The sequence below is a fragment of the Nylanderia fulva genome, unplaced genomic scaffold, assembly GCF_048542155.1.
Source record: "Nylanderia fulva isolate GAGA-0341 unplaced genomic scaffold, ASM4854215v1 Scaffold1, whole genome shotgun sequence".
Classification (NCBI taxonomy): domain Eukaryota; kingdom Metazoa; phylum Arthropoda; class Insecta; order Hymenoptera; family Formicidae; genus Nylanderia; species Nylanderia fulva.
In genome coordinates, this window is record NW_028189192.1 from 4240225 (window position 1) to 4258751 (window position 18527).

The 18527-nt window shown below is 35.5% G+C and overlaps 3 protein-coding genes across 6 annotated transcripts in view; 1 reads left to right on the forward strand and 2 right to left on the reverse strand.

Annotated features, from left to right (window-relative positions):
- LOC114928490 (PHD finger protein 14) overlaps positions 1-18527 on the reverse strand; it is a 240613-nt gene that overhangs the window by 206069 nt on the left and 16017 nt on the right. The gene's annotated exons all lie outside the window — the stretch shown is intronic.
- Positions 1-18527, forward strand: part of Fas1 (fasciclin 1 Fas1 domain-containing) — a 224566-nt gene that overhangs the window by 144482 nt on the left and 61557 nt on the right. The window lies entirely within an intron of this gene.
- Positions 9934-17821, reverse strand: Orc3 (origin recognition complex subunit 3). The gene is made up of 14 exons (XM_029299482.2): positions 17632-17821; positions 14807-14938; positions 14602-14722; positions 14087-14244; positions 13853-14013; positions 13573-13681; positions 13332-13496; positions 13058-13252; positions 12583-12699; positions 12201-12488; positions 11617-11850; positions 10947-11066; positions 10419-10486; positions 9934-10165 (listed from the first exon to the last, which is right to left on the reverse strand). Exons 1-14 carry the CDS (start codon positions 17653-17655, stop codon positions 10072-10074), a joined length of 1986 nt encoding a protein of 661 aa, XP_029155315.2. The 5' UTR covers positions 17656-17821; the 3' UTR covers positions 9934-10071.

Consider the following 18527-nt stretch of genomic DNA (forward strand, 5'->3'; position numbering starts at 1 on the left):
AAATCTTCGAGAAATCGTGACAAAAGAGTTCTGTGAATTAATTCCCAACATCTTATTCTTCCGTATTTCCGCTCCTGCTCGATCATCGAGTGATCGATGACCAACAATTAGAGGAGCGATATCCTTCACGGTGGCTGACTGCGATGGTAGTTAGATCGAATGGTTGAATAGGAATGGACCGCATGCGATTAAATCCCTCTCCCTCTCTCTCTCCAGCCTTCCTACGTTCTGCTTGGACCCTCAATTGTTGAAGGAGATATCGTACCCACCCATCGCCTCCTCTCTCTTTCTCCCTCACGCGAATCTCTCGCTTCATCTTTCGATTTGGACGACTGTCTCCGTCGCGGAATGGTCCTCTGTCGAGCGCACACAAAGAGGACGGACCGAGTACGAACGACGGGTGTAAAGCAATCAATTATCCCTAATTGAAATTAGCCGAAAAGGCCCGCGCGCGGAGAATTAGCAGAGCCAATTGCGAATTACTTGCGCGCAGCGGGAGGAACTTATATTCCACTCGTGATTAGAGACAAGATGTGGTCGATTTTTCAGAAAGAGGAAGACAGAGAGAAAGACTGTTATATCGCACACACATCATCTAAATGTGTATAATATTATATATAAAAAATTTTCCTATATTATTACTGATTATACAATGTGTGTAATTATTCATCAAGTATTTGAATGCTTAAATTAGTATAATGCTTAAATTTTATTATTTTAATATTTAATTTTTATTAAATTTTTTAATTAAATCTCTATAAATAATAAAATTAGCAAATTATATACATATATATTGTAACCGTTATATTTTTCATTGTCCGTCGGATCGAAAAGGATCCGGGAAATAGGGCCGATGTAAGTGGCCGACGGCACACCTTCGGCGCGGAAAGCGGGAAATTCGCGTAAACACAAAAATATGTTTGTTTGGGCGCCAGGCGCGGGATCCGCGCCACTCTAAAATTTTACAACTCGACAAATGACTTTTATAATTAGTAGATCATCCCAAAAATTTCCGCGACGGCGACAATCGACTCGCTCAGGTCGTCAGGGGGTAGAGGGGGGAGTTCGGACGGGAGAGAGAACGGAATTCGAGAGAGGCTATTTGAAATCGCTCAAATATAACCAACATTAAATATATTTAGACAATGATGAACAAAGATAGACAAAAAAATAATAGTAGAAACTTGAGTACGATGATAGGTTCCGAAAGAAACTTACGATTCGTTCGATATACTACGGAGAGATCTCCGCTTGAATAACGCCGCAATACAGATAAACGAGGCCGAAATTTTATTCGAAAAAATACAATACGGCGCATGCACGGCCGAGACGCGGCGCGTTGTTATTGTTCCGCGCCTTTGAGACGACCCGACGCGGTGATATCGGACGACACGCGGGACCCGGAAATACATTCGCACGCCTACGTGTCGAATAATTATTAACGCACGAGACTTACTAAGGTCCGTGCGGCGTAATTAATTCCGATGGTTTTAGGCAATACAAAATTCCCGTAAACTCGAGTAGGTCCCGCGCGACGTTCTTCGAGATCGTTCCGCCGGTCGTCCCTCGCAATATTTCACAAATAATCCGAAGACGGCACGGATAAGAATATGCGCGAGAGAGAATACGCTATTTCGGATGCGTGACTCTAAATAGTTTTCTATTCTCCGATCTAGAAACTCTACCAGACGAGAACGATACAGTACGTACAAGACGATACGTTAATTTCTACACTAGCGTGACAAAATTCGCGGCGACTGTCGGCATATCCGCGGGCGAGAGAGAGCCTCTTTTAATATACGCGCGGGAGAGAGCACGCGGTCGGCCGGGCGCCGGGATAAATTCTACGCGGAACGAGACTCTAAATTAAACTCTCAAAATCACGAAATTACCGGTGACTCTAATAACCGGCCGCGGCCGTGACACGCTTCTCTCCCGAATACGGTACTCACAAAAAGAAAGAAGTTAGCGGCTTTACAATATGAGATAGGGCCGTTCGTCTCACCGGTATCGCCGGGTCCTCGAGTGCTTCGGCATCCGCGCAGGAACCTCTCCTCTCTCGCACGTCTCGCCGAACAGTCACGAGCAAGAGGCCTGCCGGGATCACGCCGATACTAAATTTGGCATTTTCCACCCGTGGCGCTCCTTATCCTGGCAGGGCCGCCGGGTACCCCGCGGGGCCCTGCGAATTTTCTTGATGTAAATTTTCCCTCGCCGTTCCTCTATGTTTCCGCTTTGGGTTCCGGTATTCCTCTTTATGGGCCGTCGGGAAGACTCCTACGAGGGCACCTCTTTGCGATTCCTCCCAAAAATCCGCCAGATCGATTGTTTGATCGATGGTGGGATTTTGGTGTATCCGGATCTGCGGGGCTCGAGGCAGGATGTCTCCCGCGCCTTTCGTTCCCGGGGCTCTCTCGCCTCTCGCGAGAGAGTGGCCATCCCCGTCTCGGGCCGGAATCTCTGCGGAAGAAGGAACATTTTACGGCGGTACCCAGGTTCTTAACGGGATGGGCAAGCCAGAATTTTGGTGCGAAAATAATATTTACCGGGCGTGATCCGGACTTGGTGGCTCCTGCTCGGTCCTCAATCGTCCCCTTCAGCCTCTCCGTCCTCTCACTCTTTCTCTCTATTGGTTTCCTCGGTTGAGACACGTACCCTATGCAAAATTGCTCGCCGAAAACGCCAAAAATCGCTCAAACAAAAATCATACAAAAAGTAATTCGCGAAACGGATGCGCGAAGCGCATCCTCCGACGCGGTAGAAAACGCAAAATGATTGTTCGGGTGCTCTCTCTCTCAAAGATTGGCGAGAGAGCAAAGGTTCCCGAATTTCCCGCCTTCCCGGCCGGGCCTTCGGCCCTTGTGACGGACAGTACAAAATGTCACGTCACAATATATATATATAAAATGCTATTTATACAGCATCACTTAGATTTAGAAAAAACAAGCATCTAATTGAGTTTAGCTACATAATTATAGTATTGACAGTTATAATTTCTATCGTGGATACGGTCCACTGATTATCATTTACGATTATTATACGCGAATTCGAACAAGCGTGTTTTATACCGCAATATTCCATACGTCGCGAACACAGCGACACTGCGAAAATAACGATGCAAATGGACGATGATAATATCTGCATTATAATGTATATATAGTAAGGATTATCTCTGTATTTTACATATATTGAAGCTCAAACATTTCTGTACATTACTGCTTCGCGAGAGTTATCGTATGACAGAATTCACGGGATCACATCAGCGTGTACGAGAGCGCGACTATGATAAACGCTCTTGCCTTGACACGTGCACAAATCTGTCCAAAATTAAATGGGAAATTATTCGACTCGCACGATAACATCAAGCTCTTGCGCAATAATGCGAAATTGTTTCGGAACGTCGCTATTTATATCGCTTTGAAATTCCGCCGAAAAATAATTATCCCGAAATATACAGTTTCCCTAGTTTTAACCGATAACACGCCGATAATTTTCGCTCGCTCGTCCGATCCTCCTCTGCGACGGATGAGCCTACAAATTGCGTTTTTCTCACGACTCGCGCTACATTACCCGGTCGCAGAATTATTCGTTTCCGACTCATAATTACGCGCGACAACGTGCATTAATGTCAAGGCTTCTGACACGTTCGAGGATCGATGTTCAGAGCGAGTGTAGTTGGCTGCACTCAATCGCAATAACGCGTTTGCGAAGGGTGCGACGACAAGCCGAGGGGTGTCGGATCAGGTTCAGAGGCACAGGGGTTTCTATCAGAATTTACGTCCGTGAAAACAGTCCCCCTCCAACCCTTTCGAGATAACGTGTAATCGTCGTGACTGATATGTTTATTCCTCGCGCGAAGAGTACCGCGGATTTTAACCCTTTTGTGCAAATATGCGTACTATGTCAAAATAAATTGCGATTATTAAAGAAATATCGCGCTTATCGCGCGTAAACTACGACTATATTTTTGCCAACAAAAATGCGTATAAATAAAGGATTCAACACATATATACATACATCTCCGTATACGCGCACAATATGAAAGTTTCAACACAGATATTTTTGATATTTAAATATGAATTGCGTGAGGGACGAACAGACGAGCGCAAAAATATATGTACGTTGCAAATAACGGCATACATTTCGGCGGATATATATTTTTACGTTGCCAACAATTTATTCGCACGTCCGCGAAAATTTAATTGAGCGTTGCAAAGAGTCGCGATAAAACGCGACACAATTTACGAGCGGTTGACATTAATTGGCGTGGTTAGTAATGTTACGAATCTATTTGGACCCGCGAGTTCTGATGACAGGATCGATTTTTAATTACGTTGCTCCATTCATTTGCATATGTGTTGCTGCATCGGAACTTATTAATTTTATATGATGGATTAGAGAGAGAGAGAGAGAGAGAGAGAGAAGAGAGAAAAAAAGAAAGAGAGTAAATTGACTTCCAAGTAGAACAAATTCATAATATATTGCCATTAATATTATCGACCTGTTTTACCCCACAGTTTTATATTTAATTGCATATATGACATGTGAGGTTTTAATAAAGCAGTATATTATATAATGCAATTATGACATATAAAATAAAATCTTAAATTTTTTATTATCACATTTATGAATACTATTTTTTAAATTAAAAAATTAATTTGTTACTTTAATTAAATGTTCATAATATTTATAAATTGCATATATTTCTCAAGCTGATATAATTTATTTATGCAATTTAACACATTCGTAGATTTGAATAAATTTCCTATTACGCTATCAAATGTTGAGCGTACGTTGCAAATGAATTTCGCGGTTATCTTTGATGGGCTATTCATAAATTCTATCATGTGATTGCCTCGATGAGAATATCGAAGTTCGTGCAAAATGAGCTTCCAATCCTCTTATCACGTAGCGGTTATGAGGCTCTATCAGAAGTCACATCCAATCTCTTTTACTCTCTACGACTGTGATCGATAATTATCGAGCAAAGCTGCTTCAACGCATTGGACTTGAGCTCTCCCTTTAGATGCTAATTTGCATTCATTACTTTGTATTCATAGATTTTTTATCATTCTCCATAGAGAGGAATTTAGTATTTTAGATGTGCAAATATCTCACAAATGTTATATAAAATCGATATTTCGTGAAATGTACGTGTTCCTAAACGACGGTTCTCCCGAGGTAAAAAATTTGTTCGATCTATCGGGAACCAATATATCCAACCGCTCATCCGGACGAGCGATCGCGTCGACGAAGACATCGTCCCTCTTACTTCTCGCCGTCTTCGACTATTCTCTCTCGTGCCTCACGAGGATTCTCGAGGTGAACTTTTTTCCCAAATGGACGAACGACGGACACCCCGCGCGGTCGTGATTGGGCGCTTCAGGTGCGATGCGAGATTGATACGAGAAGCTGTCGAGATTGATTTCCGTGTCGGAGAACGGTTTGCGGAGAGCTCTAAGAACTCTCTTTCCCTTTCCTCGCGACGCTCTATGACCACTGCAAGCGCTTCCTTTCATCTTGCACGAAAATAAGTCCGAGAAGGAAGACCCGTCTCCCATGGGAAATGTAGTCATCTGCGCCGAGAAATTTCGAGATACCCGAGGGTAGTTTTCTACGGTATTCGCGGCTCTCTCAGGAGATTCTTCGAATGTGTCGTGCGTGTGTGTCGCCGTATTTGGAGATAAAAGCACTGTGACGCACAGATTGCTCTCCGCAAGAGACGTATATTAATTCTCATATCTTTCAGAAAATTTAACGGAATACAACTCTATATAATTCTTTGGAAAGATTATATCAGAAAACGCGAATATGAGAAAATTAATGGATAGCAAAAAAGATTTTATCCGTTTAATTAAAAAGCATATATCGTATACTAGTCGGATGTATGTCAAAATATTCGAATCCGCAAATAGAGAGTGCACAAATAAATAGGGCACTTAAAAATGTCGTGATAACAAAATTCTTTCTTAACATTCTATTTTTTTTCTCGAAACATGTTTTTATCGTCATACTTTTTTTAGCTCGAGATATTAATGATATATTCTGTTCCTGATATAGTCTACCTCTTTATATTACATTAAGTTGATATAAATATATATATTCTTGCTCAGGTAAATCTTAGATGGTTTGATATTTATAATTTCTGCATTTATAGCAGCCAAAGCGAATTAAAAATACATTTGACGTATCTTACGAATAAGAGAATCCGCGGTCATCTGGCAAACGAGCGAACGGCCAAAACCGATGATTATTAGCGACCGATGCAGTCGGTTCCCCAGGCTGATCGATAAACGCGCGTTGTTATTACTACTGTTTACTAATTAGTCGGCGCGCTATTATAATTGATAATTGTAACTACTTGTGAAAACCGCGCCGGACGCGATGGCGACATCGCGAATTCCTCATCACCCTATGCGTATCATCTATCGATACCGAATGTCACGTTGATTTTAAATTACATCACGTCGAAACATCGTTCGCATCCACATGCGTATCTGTTGCGTACATATATGTATATGCGATCTCATCAGTCTCGAAAATTTGATGACATTAGAAAATTATAAAACGAAAAAAATTGTTAAAACAAGTCAGAAATAAAAATAAATATTTTTTTTAAATTCTCTCAAGTCGAGTAAAAAAGAGATACTGAAATTTAATAGAATATTTAATGTCTCTTCTTCATCTCAAAGATAAGGAATTAAATTGTACATAAATATAAATTCTTAGAAAGTTATAAAAAAAATGGTAGAAAAAATCAAGAATAAACATTTTTTTAATTTTCCAAATCGAATAAAAAATTAGAGATAATGAAGTTTAGCGGAATATTTAAGGTCCATGCTTTATCTCAAAGATAAGATAATTAAATTGTACATAAATGTAAATATAGTTGTCAACTTATTTTGATTTATCTTTAGAATGACGAAGAGGAAGCTAAACAATTTTTCAAGGATGACGGAGAAAGGGCTTTTTGGAGCGCGAAACAGAATAAAGTTTTGTTCGTTTTGTCCCGTTGGAAGAGTTGTATGCTTCAGCGAGAGAAATCGCTGCAATCGTATTCGAGAAATATACACAAGTCGGTTCGCGGGCGCGTGCGCGCACAACCGCGGGATAAAAAATAGACTTCGTTTCTCCGTCGGTCGTTACCGAACAGATCCGATATAACGATAGCGACAAGTTAAAGAGGATGCCGAAAGGATATCGAGGTCGCGCCGTCGATTGAGCACGAAGGTTACGAGAGGTTAGGCAGCTCCGACCCGGAAAACTGATTCTCGCCGCGTATCTGCACTTTGCTCGAGTTGGAGAAGTGGACCTCCCTCATAGATTTTTCTTGCAAATGGATTTTCTTCGGGGCATGTGGAAGCGCGAGGATCGATAAGTCGGAAGAAAAGGGACGCGGATAAGGGGGATCAGTACAGGACGCGAGAAAGATAAAGAGAAAACAGATTCGGCGTTATTGAAACAAACTTTTCTCTTGGAAAATTTATCTCGTTGTAAGACACTTGTAATTCACTTCTCGTACGTAGATTACGTGGTAAATATACAGAATGGCTTTAATAAATTTCATTCTTAAGCAGAACATTTTTTGGCAAGTTTTGAAACATTTTCATTTTAAGACTAAATTTTGAAAAAAAAAAAAAATATTTGCAGTAAAGAAGCAAAAAATGATTTTGTCTTTTATGTATATAATCTTATAGAGTATAGAGAACCATATTATTTATCAATGCACGATCTTCATGCATCTTATATCCCGTCATACCGTCCCGCCGCGTCGGTCCATTTGAAGTAAGATAGCCGTCAATCCGGGACCTTCGGGAACGCGTCGAATCGATATCACCACCCGATCGCGTCGCGTCCTACGTGCAAAGGCAAAGTGGATATGCAAGCCCAGCTGCGTCGTATCTCCATTCATCTGCATACTAGCCAAGTCCTCCGCGGAGGCCAATAGAACGACGTCCTCGGAATACTCCGACTCGCGGCAGGACTCTCGTTTCCTTTGATATCGGAATTATTGTAACTCTTTTCAATAGGTACATATCATAAGATCTTCAAAAATTCTATAGCTCTTTAACTTTTAACAGTAGAATTTTCCAACTCCTTGGAGCTCTTACATTTTAGAATATTTCATATATATATTTATTATAAATATAGATATATTATAAATATATATATATAATAGATTTATTATATAAACAGATTACAATATTTCATATATATTTATTATAAATAGATATTTCAGTTTTTCGAATTTTTCATATTTTAAAAATCAAGTGTCGCATCCTGCGGCTTTGTAATACGCGAATCACATAAATTTTCTATTTGGAACAATTAAATACTCAAAAAAATTATTTTTTAAAAACTAAATAATCCTGATATTATATTACTGGATATTTTTACATTTAAAAAATTAAATATGATAGACAGGACCATGTGTGCGCGGCGCGAAAGATCCTTCCAGGAAATTTTGCAGTCCTTTGACACCGAAGTTACCCTATATCCTTGAGCTCTCCTGTCAGCACAACGAAGGATGCTATCCAAGCTCACCCCTTTCCGCACCTCCCCACATCCCTTGTCCTTCCTCGGCAAGAGTCAAAGGCGAGCCGAGGGTTAACGTACCCAAGCGCCAAGAGCATCCCCTATATCGATGCACAGACGGTGGTAACCTTTGCCGAATCCTTTCTCGTACATCGTCACTCTCCTTTGAGTCCCGAATTGTTCTACGATTGGCCACGAGAGAGAGAGAGAGAGATATGTGGAGGCGATCTACGTCTGGTTTTGTCCGAACGTTATCTCGGTGAATCTATGCCACGAATGTGCTACGTCACGATACTCGTGACAATAGATTGTAACAGGAGAATTGTTCGCGAGGACGTGACGTATAACGAGGGCCGATAATGTCGTCGCGAGTATAATAGAAAATAGGAAACTTTGATGCGGGTTAGAGAGATAGACCGATAATATTACATAACTGCGCAAGCTTTTAAACTGCAAAAGTATTCGTAAAATTTGTTTAATTATTTCCGCACAACATACCGGTCGCTTTTTCTTATTGGAAAAATCGTTAACAAGGCTTTGCCGTTAAATTTTGGCACGAAATAAATTTCATCCATCATCGCGAACGAAAGGATTAAAAATCGTCGCTTGGAATGTTAACTTTCAACCGTGTCGTTTGGCGAGAAGAAAAAAGACCGTCGACAAAATCCAATTAATCGATATTCGTCCACGTTAAAATGCGGAAATGATTGCCGCGCGCTCTCGGTCGAATTTTTTTCGCAACTCTGTGGAACGCGCGGCACGCGGCACCGCCACAAAGACGGCGCAATCGATATTGCGGATTTTTTGAGAGCCAGGGGGAAAGGAGCGCAAGAGGAATTGCATGTCGGTCTGCTTTGGGATTTTAAGTATTTTCAGGGGGGATCACGACGAGTGTCGTAAAAATTTATGTAAATATAGAGAACGCGCGATCGTCAATGCACGCACAAGTCATTAAATTATTCCACTGTGGAGTCGGCATAATAATTTCCGTTATGAAGAAACAGAGATCGAGATAAATACGCATAGGATACACGTATAGATATCATGGAAACGATAAAAAAATATTACATTGTAAAAATGTGTGTAATCTGGAATGCTAGATCGGATCTATGAATCTGTATGTCCTTAGTTTTCTTAATTTGTAAAGTTATAAGCACATTAAATGCAATTATATAATCATTTATAATTATTATAATTAATATAATTATTAAATTATATATATATATATATATATATCGAGTCCAGTTTTTTTTATTTCCCCCTCATGTTTTCATAATTAAAATTAATCCTCAGGCATTCAAAATCATTCAATATAAACATCTTCGAATTTTAAAATATAAGGTATAAAATATTTAATAGAATAAATATTTAAAGCGAGAGATACAAATGATTAAAAAGTTTATTTCAATAATACTGTTTTATTCATTCTCGTACAAATAATACAAAATAAAAACTTTTTAAAAATACATGTTACCACGCGTACATATAAAGTTGTGTGAACGAACAAGGCAAACAATCAAACACGCAATATTGTTATTACGTAAGACGTTTTACATGATCCGTCTTCCTTCGTGAAGTCTTGATGAAACCGAGGAACTGTAAGGCAGCAACCGCTTGAGTAAACCGAGCTCTGTGAATCCTCCCCGTTAAGGATAAGTTACTACGTGATGAAATGCGAGATAATACGTGCGAATTATTCAAACTAGGAGGCATCTACTTCGCTAAAGTTACGTCTACGGAGTCGGATCCGCGCGTTAGGAGGCGTGATATGAATTTCAAAGGTAACGTAGGTAATAATCTCAAACCTCAACGAATCTCAACGAGAACCGATCACGTTGAAACGCGGAGGGTTGCTTAGCGCGAAAACTTTTTGTAAAGGATACTGCAGTCGCGGATTCACGTCGCGCTGCTCCGTAGCCTGGGTTTGCGGATCCACGATTGTCAGGAACGCCTATAACGAAATGTATCAATTGCACGTGTCTTTCATTGTCTTAATAATATTATAAAATTAAAAACATGCGATCAAAATGTGGAATAATTTAAAATTCCGAGAATGTCTTCTAGAAAAATGTAATATAAAATATTGAGAAAGATTTTATTGAAGAAAAGCCTTAATTTCTCGTATGTTAAACGTCCGCAGTAATTCTCTCGCGATCGGCGTTGTTGAATCGTTCAGCTTAGATCACGTTTTCGCCGGCGCAATTTTCACGAGAAGCATTTTACCGGCTAACAACCGGCCGGCGATAAAGCTCTCGGCACCCCCTTGTATGCGCCTTGCTTACAATGACGTGCTTGCGTGAATCACTCGCGGCGGCGGTAGCGATTAAAATCACGAGACGGTCGGCCGGGTTCGTGACCGTAAGTGTAACAGGGATTAACCTGTAAACATGAGCACGGGCCGGGATTGTTACCTGTAGCCAGTCGTACATATTGATCAGCTTCCTGGACTCCAAGTGTAGCTTATAAATTATACTCAAGTCGGGGAGCGTGCGCGGAATGTCGTCGTCGTTCTCCAATTTGCAGCAGTCGCACTGAAATATGCATTTCCAATTAACTGCATCGCGTGAAAATCGGATAAGCGCGATTTCTTTTCAACGGTCGTCGATGAATCGCTCATGCGAAGATTAAATATCGCGACAGGCGCGCAGCAAGATTGATTCGTCTAAAGATCAACCGTACTTAAAAACGGATTATAATAATAATAACAAATTTTGGTATATTCATTTTAAAAAATCGAAAAAAAGAGAGCTAAAAGCCGGAAATATTGGAATATAAAAGAGAACACTTTTTTAACCGTTTAAAATCACGAATCTAGATTCAAAAATTGAAAATACATAAATTCATATATTTGACATTAATGCGTAAACATTAAATGCATGGGACAGACAACGCGAAGCTTTGTGCATATATACATATACATGTTCGTTTATATTATTTAAAAACTCAATTTCGCAACTATGTACAAATTTGCCGTAAACGACGTTTTTCGAGTACAACGTTTCCGACATGTGCGATGACGCGAGGAGCCTGAACTAACGAAATCGCGTGTGCGAACCATTCGTGCGAAACTTGTCCACTCACATCCAGGTACATCTGCGGATCGTTCAATCCCGTGTGTATGGCGGCCCTCAAAGAGCCGCGGATATGACGCTTCGCCTGGTTTCCGTCGCTGTAACAGAATATCTCGTGAGCCGTCACGCGCTTCGGCTCGACCAGGTGAACGGCAAAGACTTCCCGATCCAGATAATCGATTAGATCGTATTGCGCCTGTTTGTAAGCAGAACGCGACTCCTGCTGACTCATTTTCAGCAATTTCTAAAAAAAGGTAGAATTTAATGGAAATCACTAATCACCGTATTCTCTTCTTTCATTCTTCTCGATAATTTTCAGCTCTAAAATATGCAATCGCAATTATTTGTATTCAATTGCGACACAAAAAGAGAAAGAATGTACTTCGTCACTTTACATAAAATGGTAAAAAATCTATGTATAAAATATTATACAAATAATGTATTTATATAGTTACTTTTTAATGCTATTTAAAAATGAAATATGTATGAATATATGTTTTATAATAATTTGTAATATAAAATAGTATAACGATTTTTACGCTGAAAACATTTCGAGCACGAAAATTAAATTAAATTACTAAAATTTGCACATACTTCCTTTAGTTGCATACGACTAAGCTTTTCCTCCACACTGATCATTTCGGAAGAAGTTTTCGTGATGTTTAAGCTAGCTTCTCGAATCGTGTTAACGTGAGTCTCGAGATTGATTTTAATTTGCTTAATCATCGAATCTTTGGAATCTTCCATGATCTCTATAATAGATTCGAGTTTCGAAAGGAGTTCCTCCTTCGACAAAAATCTCAATAATTTCAGACATTCTTTATATTCGCACAATTCTGTGAGATTACTCGTGTAAACTGCTTTGGTGTAAACTTCCCGTAACTAAAACAATTTTTATATTGTTTTACGGCTCTGATTTCATCAGAGATCGTTTTTTCGAATATATTTCAACTTAAATTAAAAAGGGATTTATTACCTGTTTGCCCATTGGCGAACCTGGTAATGCAGCAACTAAGCAGTGCAAACATCTCAAAATGATTAAAAATTGATTCATAAAATTGTGAAAATCATTCAACAACTGTTCCAACAGTTCCTACAAAAAACTGAGTTTAAAGTGCGATATCTCGAAAGCGTATGTACCATAGTAATCAAAAATACATATTACTACAAAAATATTATAGTAACAATTATGCCAATAACAATTCTATTCAGGCGCAGATTTCGAAAAATATCATTAAAAAAGTTATCCTCATTAAAAAAATTTTTATATCTTCTATTATTATATATATTAAACAACTTAACAATGAGATATTAAATTAAAATTTCGGAAGTATATATACTTAAAATGTATTACATGAAAAATATTCTTTTTTGTGTGTATCTACGTGTGTTATTGATGTATCTATAATTTTTGATAGCTTCTTCGTAACTCTCGTTCTAACAATACGAACCTTAAATTCTTTATTGCTGAGCTTATCGCCATTCGTTACTTTGCTAGATGTCTTTAAATATTTTGCAATAGATGGTAAATTTTTAATATCTGCGATATTTTCATCTGTGAGTTCAGATATTCTTTCTTTTATGTATTTCGGTTTACAACAAAGAGAGCTTATATTGTTGTCGTAAAAGTGCTGTATCATACATATCTAAAAAAATGACAATTCATAAGTCAATTGTCGATGTTCATCGTGATTCGTCAATCATGATTGTTTCAGTTTTTATTACCTTAAAGTTTTGTAAAAAATTATCGACCGAAAAATCATAGAACAGAAAAATATCAGTCAGTAATTGAAATGCACGACCGATCAATTTAAATGGAATCTTTGAGGAGAAGACAGTGCTCTCTAATACATCGGATAACGTTTTGTTTTGTGTTTGTGTATGGAATACCTAAAAGAGAGTAGCAAATAATTTAAAGTGTGAAAATATTATTAGCGATTTGTACAAACATTTTCGCTTAACTTGCCTGCACTACTAATTTCGACGTGACGTCATACGTCAATGATCTATGTACAATATGTAATGTTGTTGCAACACCAAATATAAGTACGAACTTTAATGAACTTCTGTATGAACTGCGAAATTTTTTTTGTTAAATAATATTTTTCGATAATATACAATATACATAATTCAATATACTTAATTCTTGATCATGTATAAGTTTAAATAAGTTATTGATCATGCAAGATTTGCATTTATGGTTTTATGAGTTGATTAAAACATTATTAGTAAAAAAAAAAAAATACCTTAAGACCAAGATAAAATCGTGTAAAATATTAGTGGAAAAACTTTCAAAATCTGGTAAAATTATAATCAAAGGATCTTCTGAATCCTTGTGATATTCGGCAAACCATTCTTTTAAGGCACGTAGAGTGCATTGACTTTTACGTATTTGAAGAGAATCATCCTATAAATGATAATTATGATTTAAAAATTGCAATAAAAAAAATTCTTACTCGACTATATTATCACGAACTAACCGATTTAGATTTTTCAATAAATTGATAAACAGTATCTTCGATGATATTTTTCATACTGTTACAGTCTTTGCTCCATAACACTGCTATGTGTGGTGTTATCTTACTAAGCTTAGATACCGTCGTATCGAAAAGTGTCGTGTGATCGGGAACATTAACGCCTATAATGTTATAATTTTTATTTGTTAATATTTATCTTAATTCGTTAAAAAATATAGTCCCTCAATCATTCGAAATTAATTCAAAATAAAAAAAAAATTATTTGACAAAAGATTGTCAAGCATTTAGATTTCTAGATGTTGTGTTAGAGAAAAAGTAAAAGTAAGTAATCTTTTATAAAAGTACAATTTTTTATAAAAGTATAATCTTTTATATAAAAGTATAATCTTTTATATAAAAGTATAATCTTTTATAAAAATATAATCTTTTATAAAAGTATAATCTTTTATAAAAGTATAATCTTTTATAAAAGTATAATCTTTTATAAAAATTGCAGCAGGTTGAACATCTGTTTTCACCTGTTAACAAAATAGCTGTAGCTATTTCATAGCACGTTGTATTTAATGGGCTCGATTTTATTTTTGATACAAAAGTCTCCAAATTGGACATAACCTGTTGAAACATTTTGGATCTGACATTCTGAAATATTAACGTATTCTGTTAGGTACTCTGGCTTCTGTTAAATTGAGATTTATGGATAGAGCTTAATGCATGATACTATACCTCTGCAGCCTGTTCAATATATTTCCAAATTTTGCTATATGCAATATACCAAGGTTCGTTAAGATATTCCGGACATGTGACTTTTTTTTTCTTCTTGCCAATTTTATAACTTCCTTTGTATGCAAATACGCCCTAAAAATACAATATATCTGCACTCTAATTACCTATGCTACATTTATTTTGCATTAGCATTGAAATAACGATATTATTGTCTTTGTTATTTTCAAATTTCATGTGATTAAATTTTACTAAAAAATTAATTATAATTATTATTATACACATCACATTGTATATATATTTAAAAAGATAAAAATTTTAATATAATTAATTTTTTCTTGCAATTTGCAAATGGACCTTTGTTAAGCTCGCATTCACACAGAGAGAAATCAATTTGAATATATAGCATAATTAAATATTAATTTATTCCTAATTATTTGTCGCTAATAATTTATTGCTCTAATTTATTGCTTCTACCAATTAGTAGGAAATTAATATTAAAGATTGCTAATTTAACATTATGTTAGCATCTTCATTAAAAAAAACTTATATATAATGAATTTTAAAGAAAGAATAAATATAAAATTAATTGTTAATTAATTCAAAATTACTACAAATGGATTTCAAAAATACAAAAAATTTTTATAGTTGCAGTAACACAGAATATTATAATTATACAATATTAAATAATCAAAAGCAAAAGGTTATATCAACTTGATATCAAATTTCCGAAATAATTAATTATTGAAATAGAATTTATGAATTTGTTTGCAAAGTAAGTTTAAAATAATATTCAGAAATATTTTAGCATCTATCATTCCATAAATGTCAATGCAATTAATTAACTCTCTTTTGATATTAAAATGTTTCTTGAATTATTTGTTTAAAAGATATATTATTGTGTGACTCAAATTTAATCATAGTTTAAGATTAAAATAAACAGCGCGATACTAATTAGCTGTATATATATATATATATATAAAATATATTTAAAAAATAATTTCTTTTCTGATATTAAAATTTTGATATTAAAATGTTTTCCGCGTGCAAATTAATTGTTCAAGTGAATCATTATCGCGAAATAAGCAATTAAATTCTACTTATAATTTTATTTATAATAATAAATTAACAAAATTTTAAATTGCTTATTCCATGATATTTCAATTGTTATTCCGTCCAATGTCCTCCACGAGCTTTCTGTTTCTCCCTCTCTCTTGTTTAATCCTCTTTCATGGCATTCATGCGATATTTATTCGCGAAAACATGGTTAATTATGATCATGCGACATATAGCACTCCGATGTTAATTGTATACAATTTTATTTCATGTTACAACGAAAGAACGTAAAAATCACAATTATACGAAGCTACGATCTGCTCAACATTGAAAAATCCTATGTTCGAATTCATATAATACATTTTCTGTATAACGAATAATATGTACGCATTTTACGGCAATTGTGTACCATTTCTAATTATAACATAAGTAAATAGATGTACAAATTAAAATTGAAAATAGATATTCGCAAAAAATACGATATCAAAAATATGTTATTTTGCCAATTCGTGCGATTGAGTTCAATCGAATATGCATTGCACAAATCAAGCGCCGAATTTATATAGTAAACATCATTGATAAATATTAACATATTTAGCAATTAATATAATGACTGTACATATTAATTCATTCACATTAAACGCGTTAAAAATTCGGCGTATAGCGCTCTGTTGTTTACATATGATAATATTATTATTCGTGTGACGAGACTCGAAGGAGAAACAGGAAGCATCACAAGATACTTTGTATGTCATCACTTCGTATTATCACTCGAGACACGATTATAACAAGTATGTACTACGAGATGTCAAACGATTATTCCGTGCTAACAAAAATTGATAGTTTATACGACTAATTAATTTCCGTGATTATTTTAATTTTGCAATAAGAGATAATAAAATTGTAAATTTCATTATATTGTATATTGTGCGCTCTTTAACAAAAAAATTATACTTATATTAAATTACATATAAATATTTTATAGAAATATGAAGTTTTCTCTAAAATCTTAATAATGCTACTTTCTTAAATGAGTTATTTATTATATTTATTGCTTATTAAACTTTTAATTGTATAATCGTGATTCTCGCATTCTATCACAAAAAAGTCAATAAAGTTATGTATGTCGTATGCATGAAAAATATGTGGAATACTTTATAAAATTGTATTTTGATTAGTGCATGTGCATACGTAATTAATCATGTTTTCACGAATGAATATCATATAAATAAAAGAATTAAAAAAAAACAGGATAAAAATTCCGAAAAGGGAGCAGCCATAAAAATGAATAATTTTGTAAATTTATTATTTGTAAAATATATTATTTATACAATATTTTTTTTCAGTATTGACTCACTTTAACAGTTAATCTCGGATATAGATATGTTTTGAAGATGATAGATTAACATAAAGATCACAAATTGCAGAAATAAATAAAACTATATATGAAGGTATAAGCTAATATGCATATAACATATACAGCTAATATAAATCGACCACAAATTATCACTGCAATGTAACACATACAAATATTACATGTATTAATGTACATAATTTTTTGTTAAAATTAAAGTCTATTAGAACAATCAATTCCAATTGAAAAAGGTTGATAGAAAAATAATCTTTGAAATATAGATAAAAATAGTGTTACACATACAAAAGACATTAATATTTTTCACTGATACATCATCGTTCATAGCATCAGTTTCGCGCTTTAACTTTTTGAGGTTAAGTAGGCAATAGCAACAGGTTGCATGCGTCGTATCATTTACCTTGGACACGGAAACGTTCTCCATTTTGCGTTCGACGCTGGTGCCGAATATGTGTCTGTCTTAAATATACGTCTCGACTGACGCAGATAAGAGGAACGAATTATTTCACAAAGAAACACACGGCACAACCCGGCACGACCACGCGTGAACGACTGTAACCGAATACCGAATGCGTCAACTGGCTTTAAAAGAGGCCTTATGCCGCCAGTTGGCGCCATATGATAGCATCTGCTAGAGGCTTTGACGTAGAGCATTCAGCATCCAACGCTGGACTCATATAATGACGAGCCAAGTTGTTCGTAAATTTTTATCACGTGACTCGCAATGAATTAAATCATAGTATAAAAAGCAATATCGTGATATAAATAGAATATCATAAATGCATAGAAATGCATAAAAAATGCATTTGGAATTTAAAAATTTCAAAATTCGAAGAATTTATATCTCACACACACACACACAATATTTAATAATACTAAACTTGCAAAATTAAAAATTTGAGAAATTTCATAATTTTAAAATTTTTTAAATTTGTTAAATAAAGATCTCAATAACCAAATATTAATTTGGTTGTACCAAATTTAAATAAATAATATTAATCTTTTTTTTTAAATCTCTTGTAAACATATGCTCTTACTTATTTATATATAGATGTTCGTTGTCTCAGCGTTATATATATTCAGTTTTTATTTTTGTTATATTTATTAACTTGACTAAACCTTTCAATCAAAGAATATTCTGTCAATTGAACATATAAAAATAATGTTAATTAAATATAATAACGTGTATTTGACTTAAATACTAATATACGTTCAATAAACAAAATAATAATTTAGTTGAAAGGTTTAGTCGCGAGTTAACAAATTTTTTTCAGTCTATACTTAAGACCAATTTTT

What these genes read in the sequence shown, in the direction of transcription:
- Orc3 (XM_029299482.2), bottom strand. Translation starts at nt 17,655, where the DNA reads ATGGAGAACGTTTCCGTGTCCAAG. An exon ending in TTATTGAAAAATCTAAATCG is followed by an intron (nt 14,014 to 14,086) that starts GTTAGTTCGTGA and finishes TATCATTTATAG; the next exon opens with GATGATTCTCTTCAAATACG. An exon ending in ATCCGCAGATGTACCTGGAT is followed by an intron (nt 11,067 to 11,616) that starts GTGAGTGGACAA and finishes TGCATATTTCAG; the next exon opens with TGCGACTGCTGCAAATTGGA.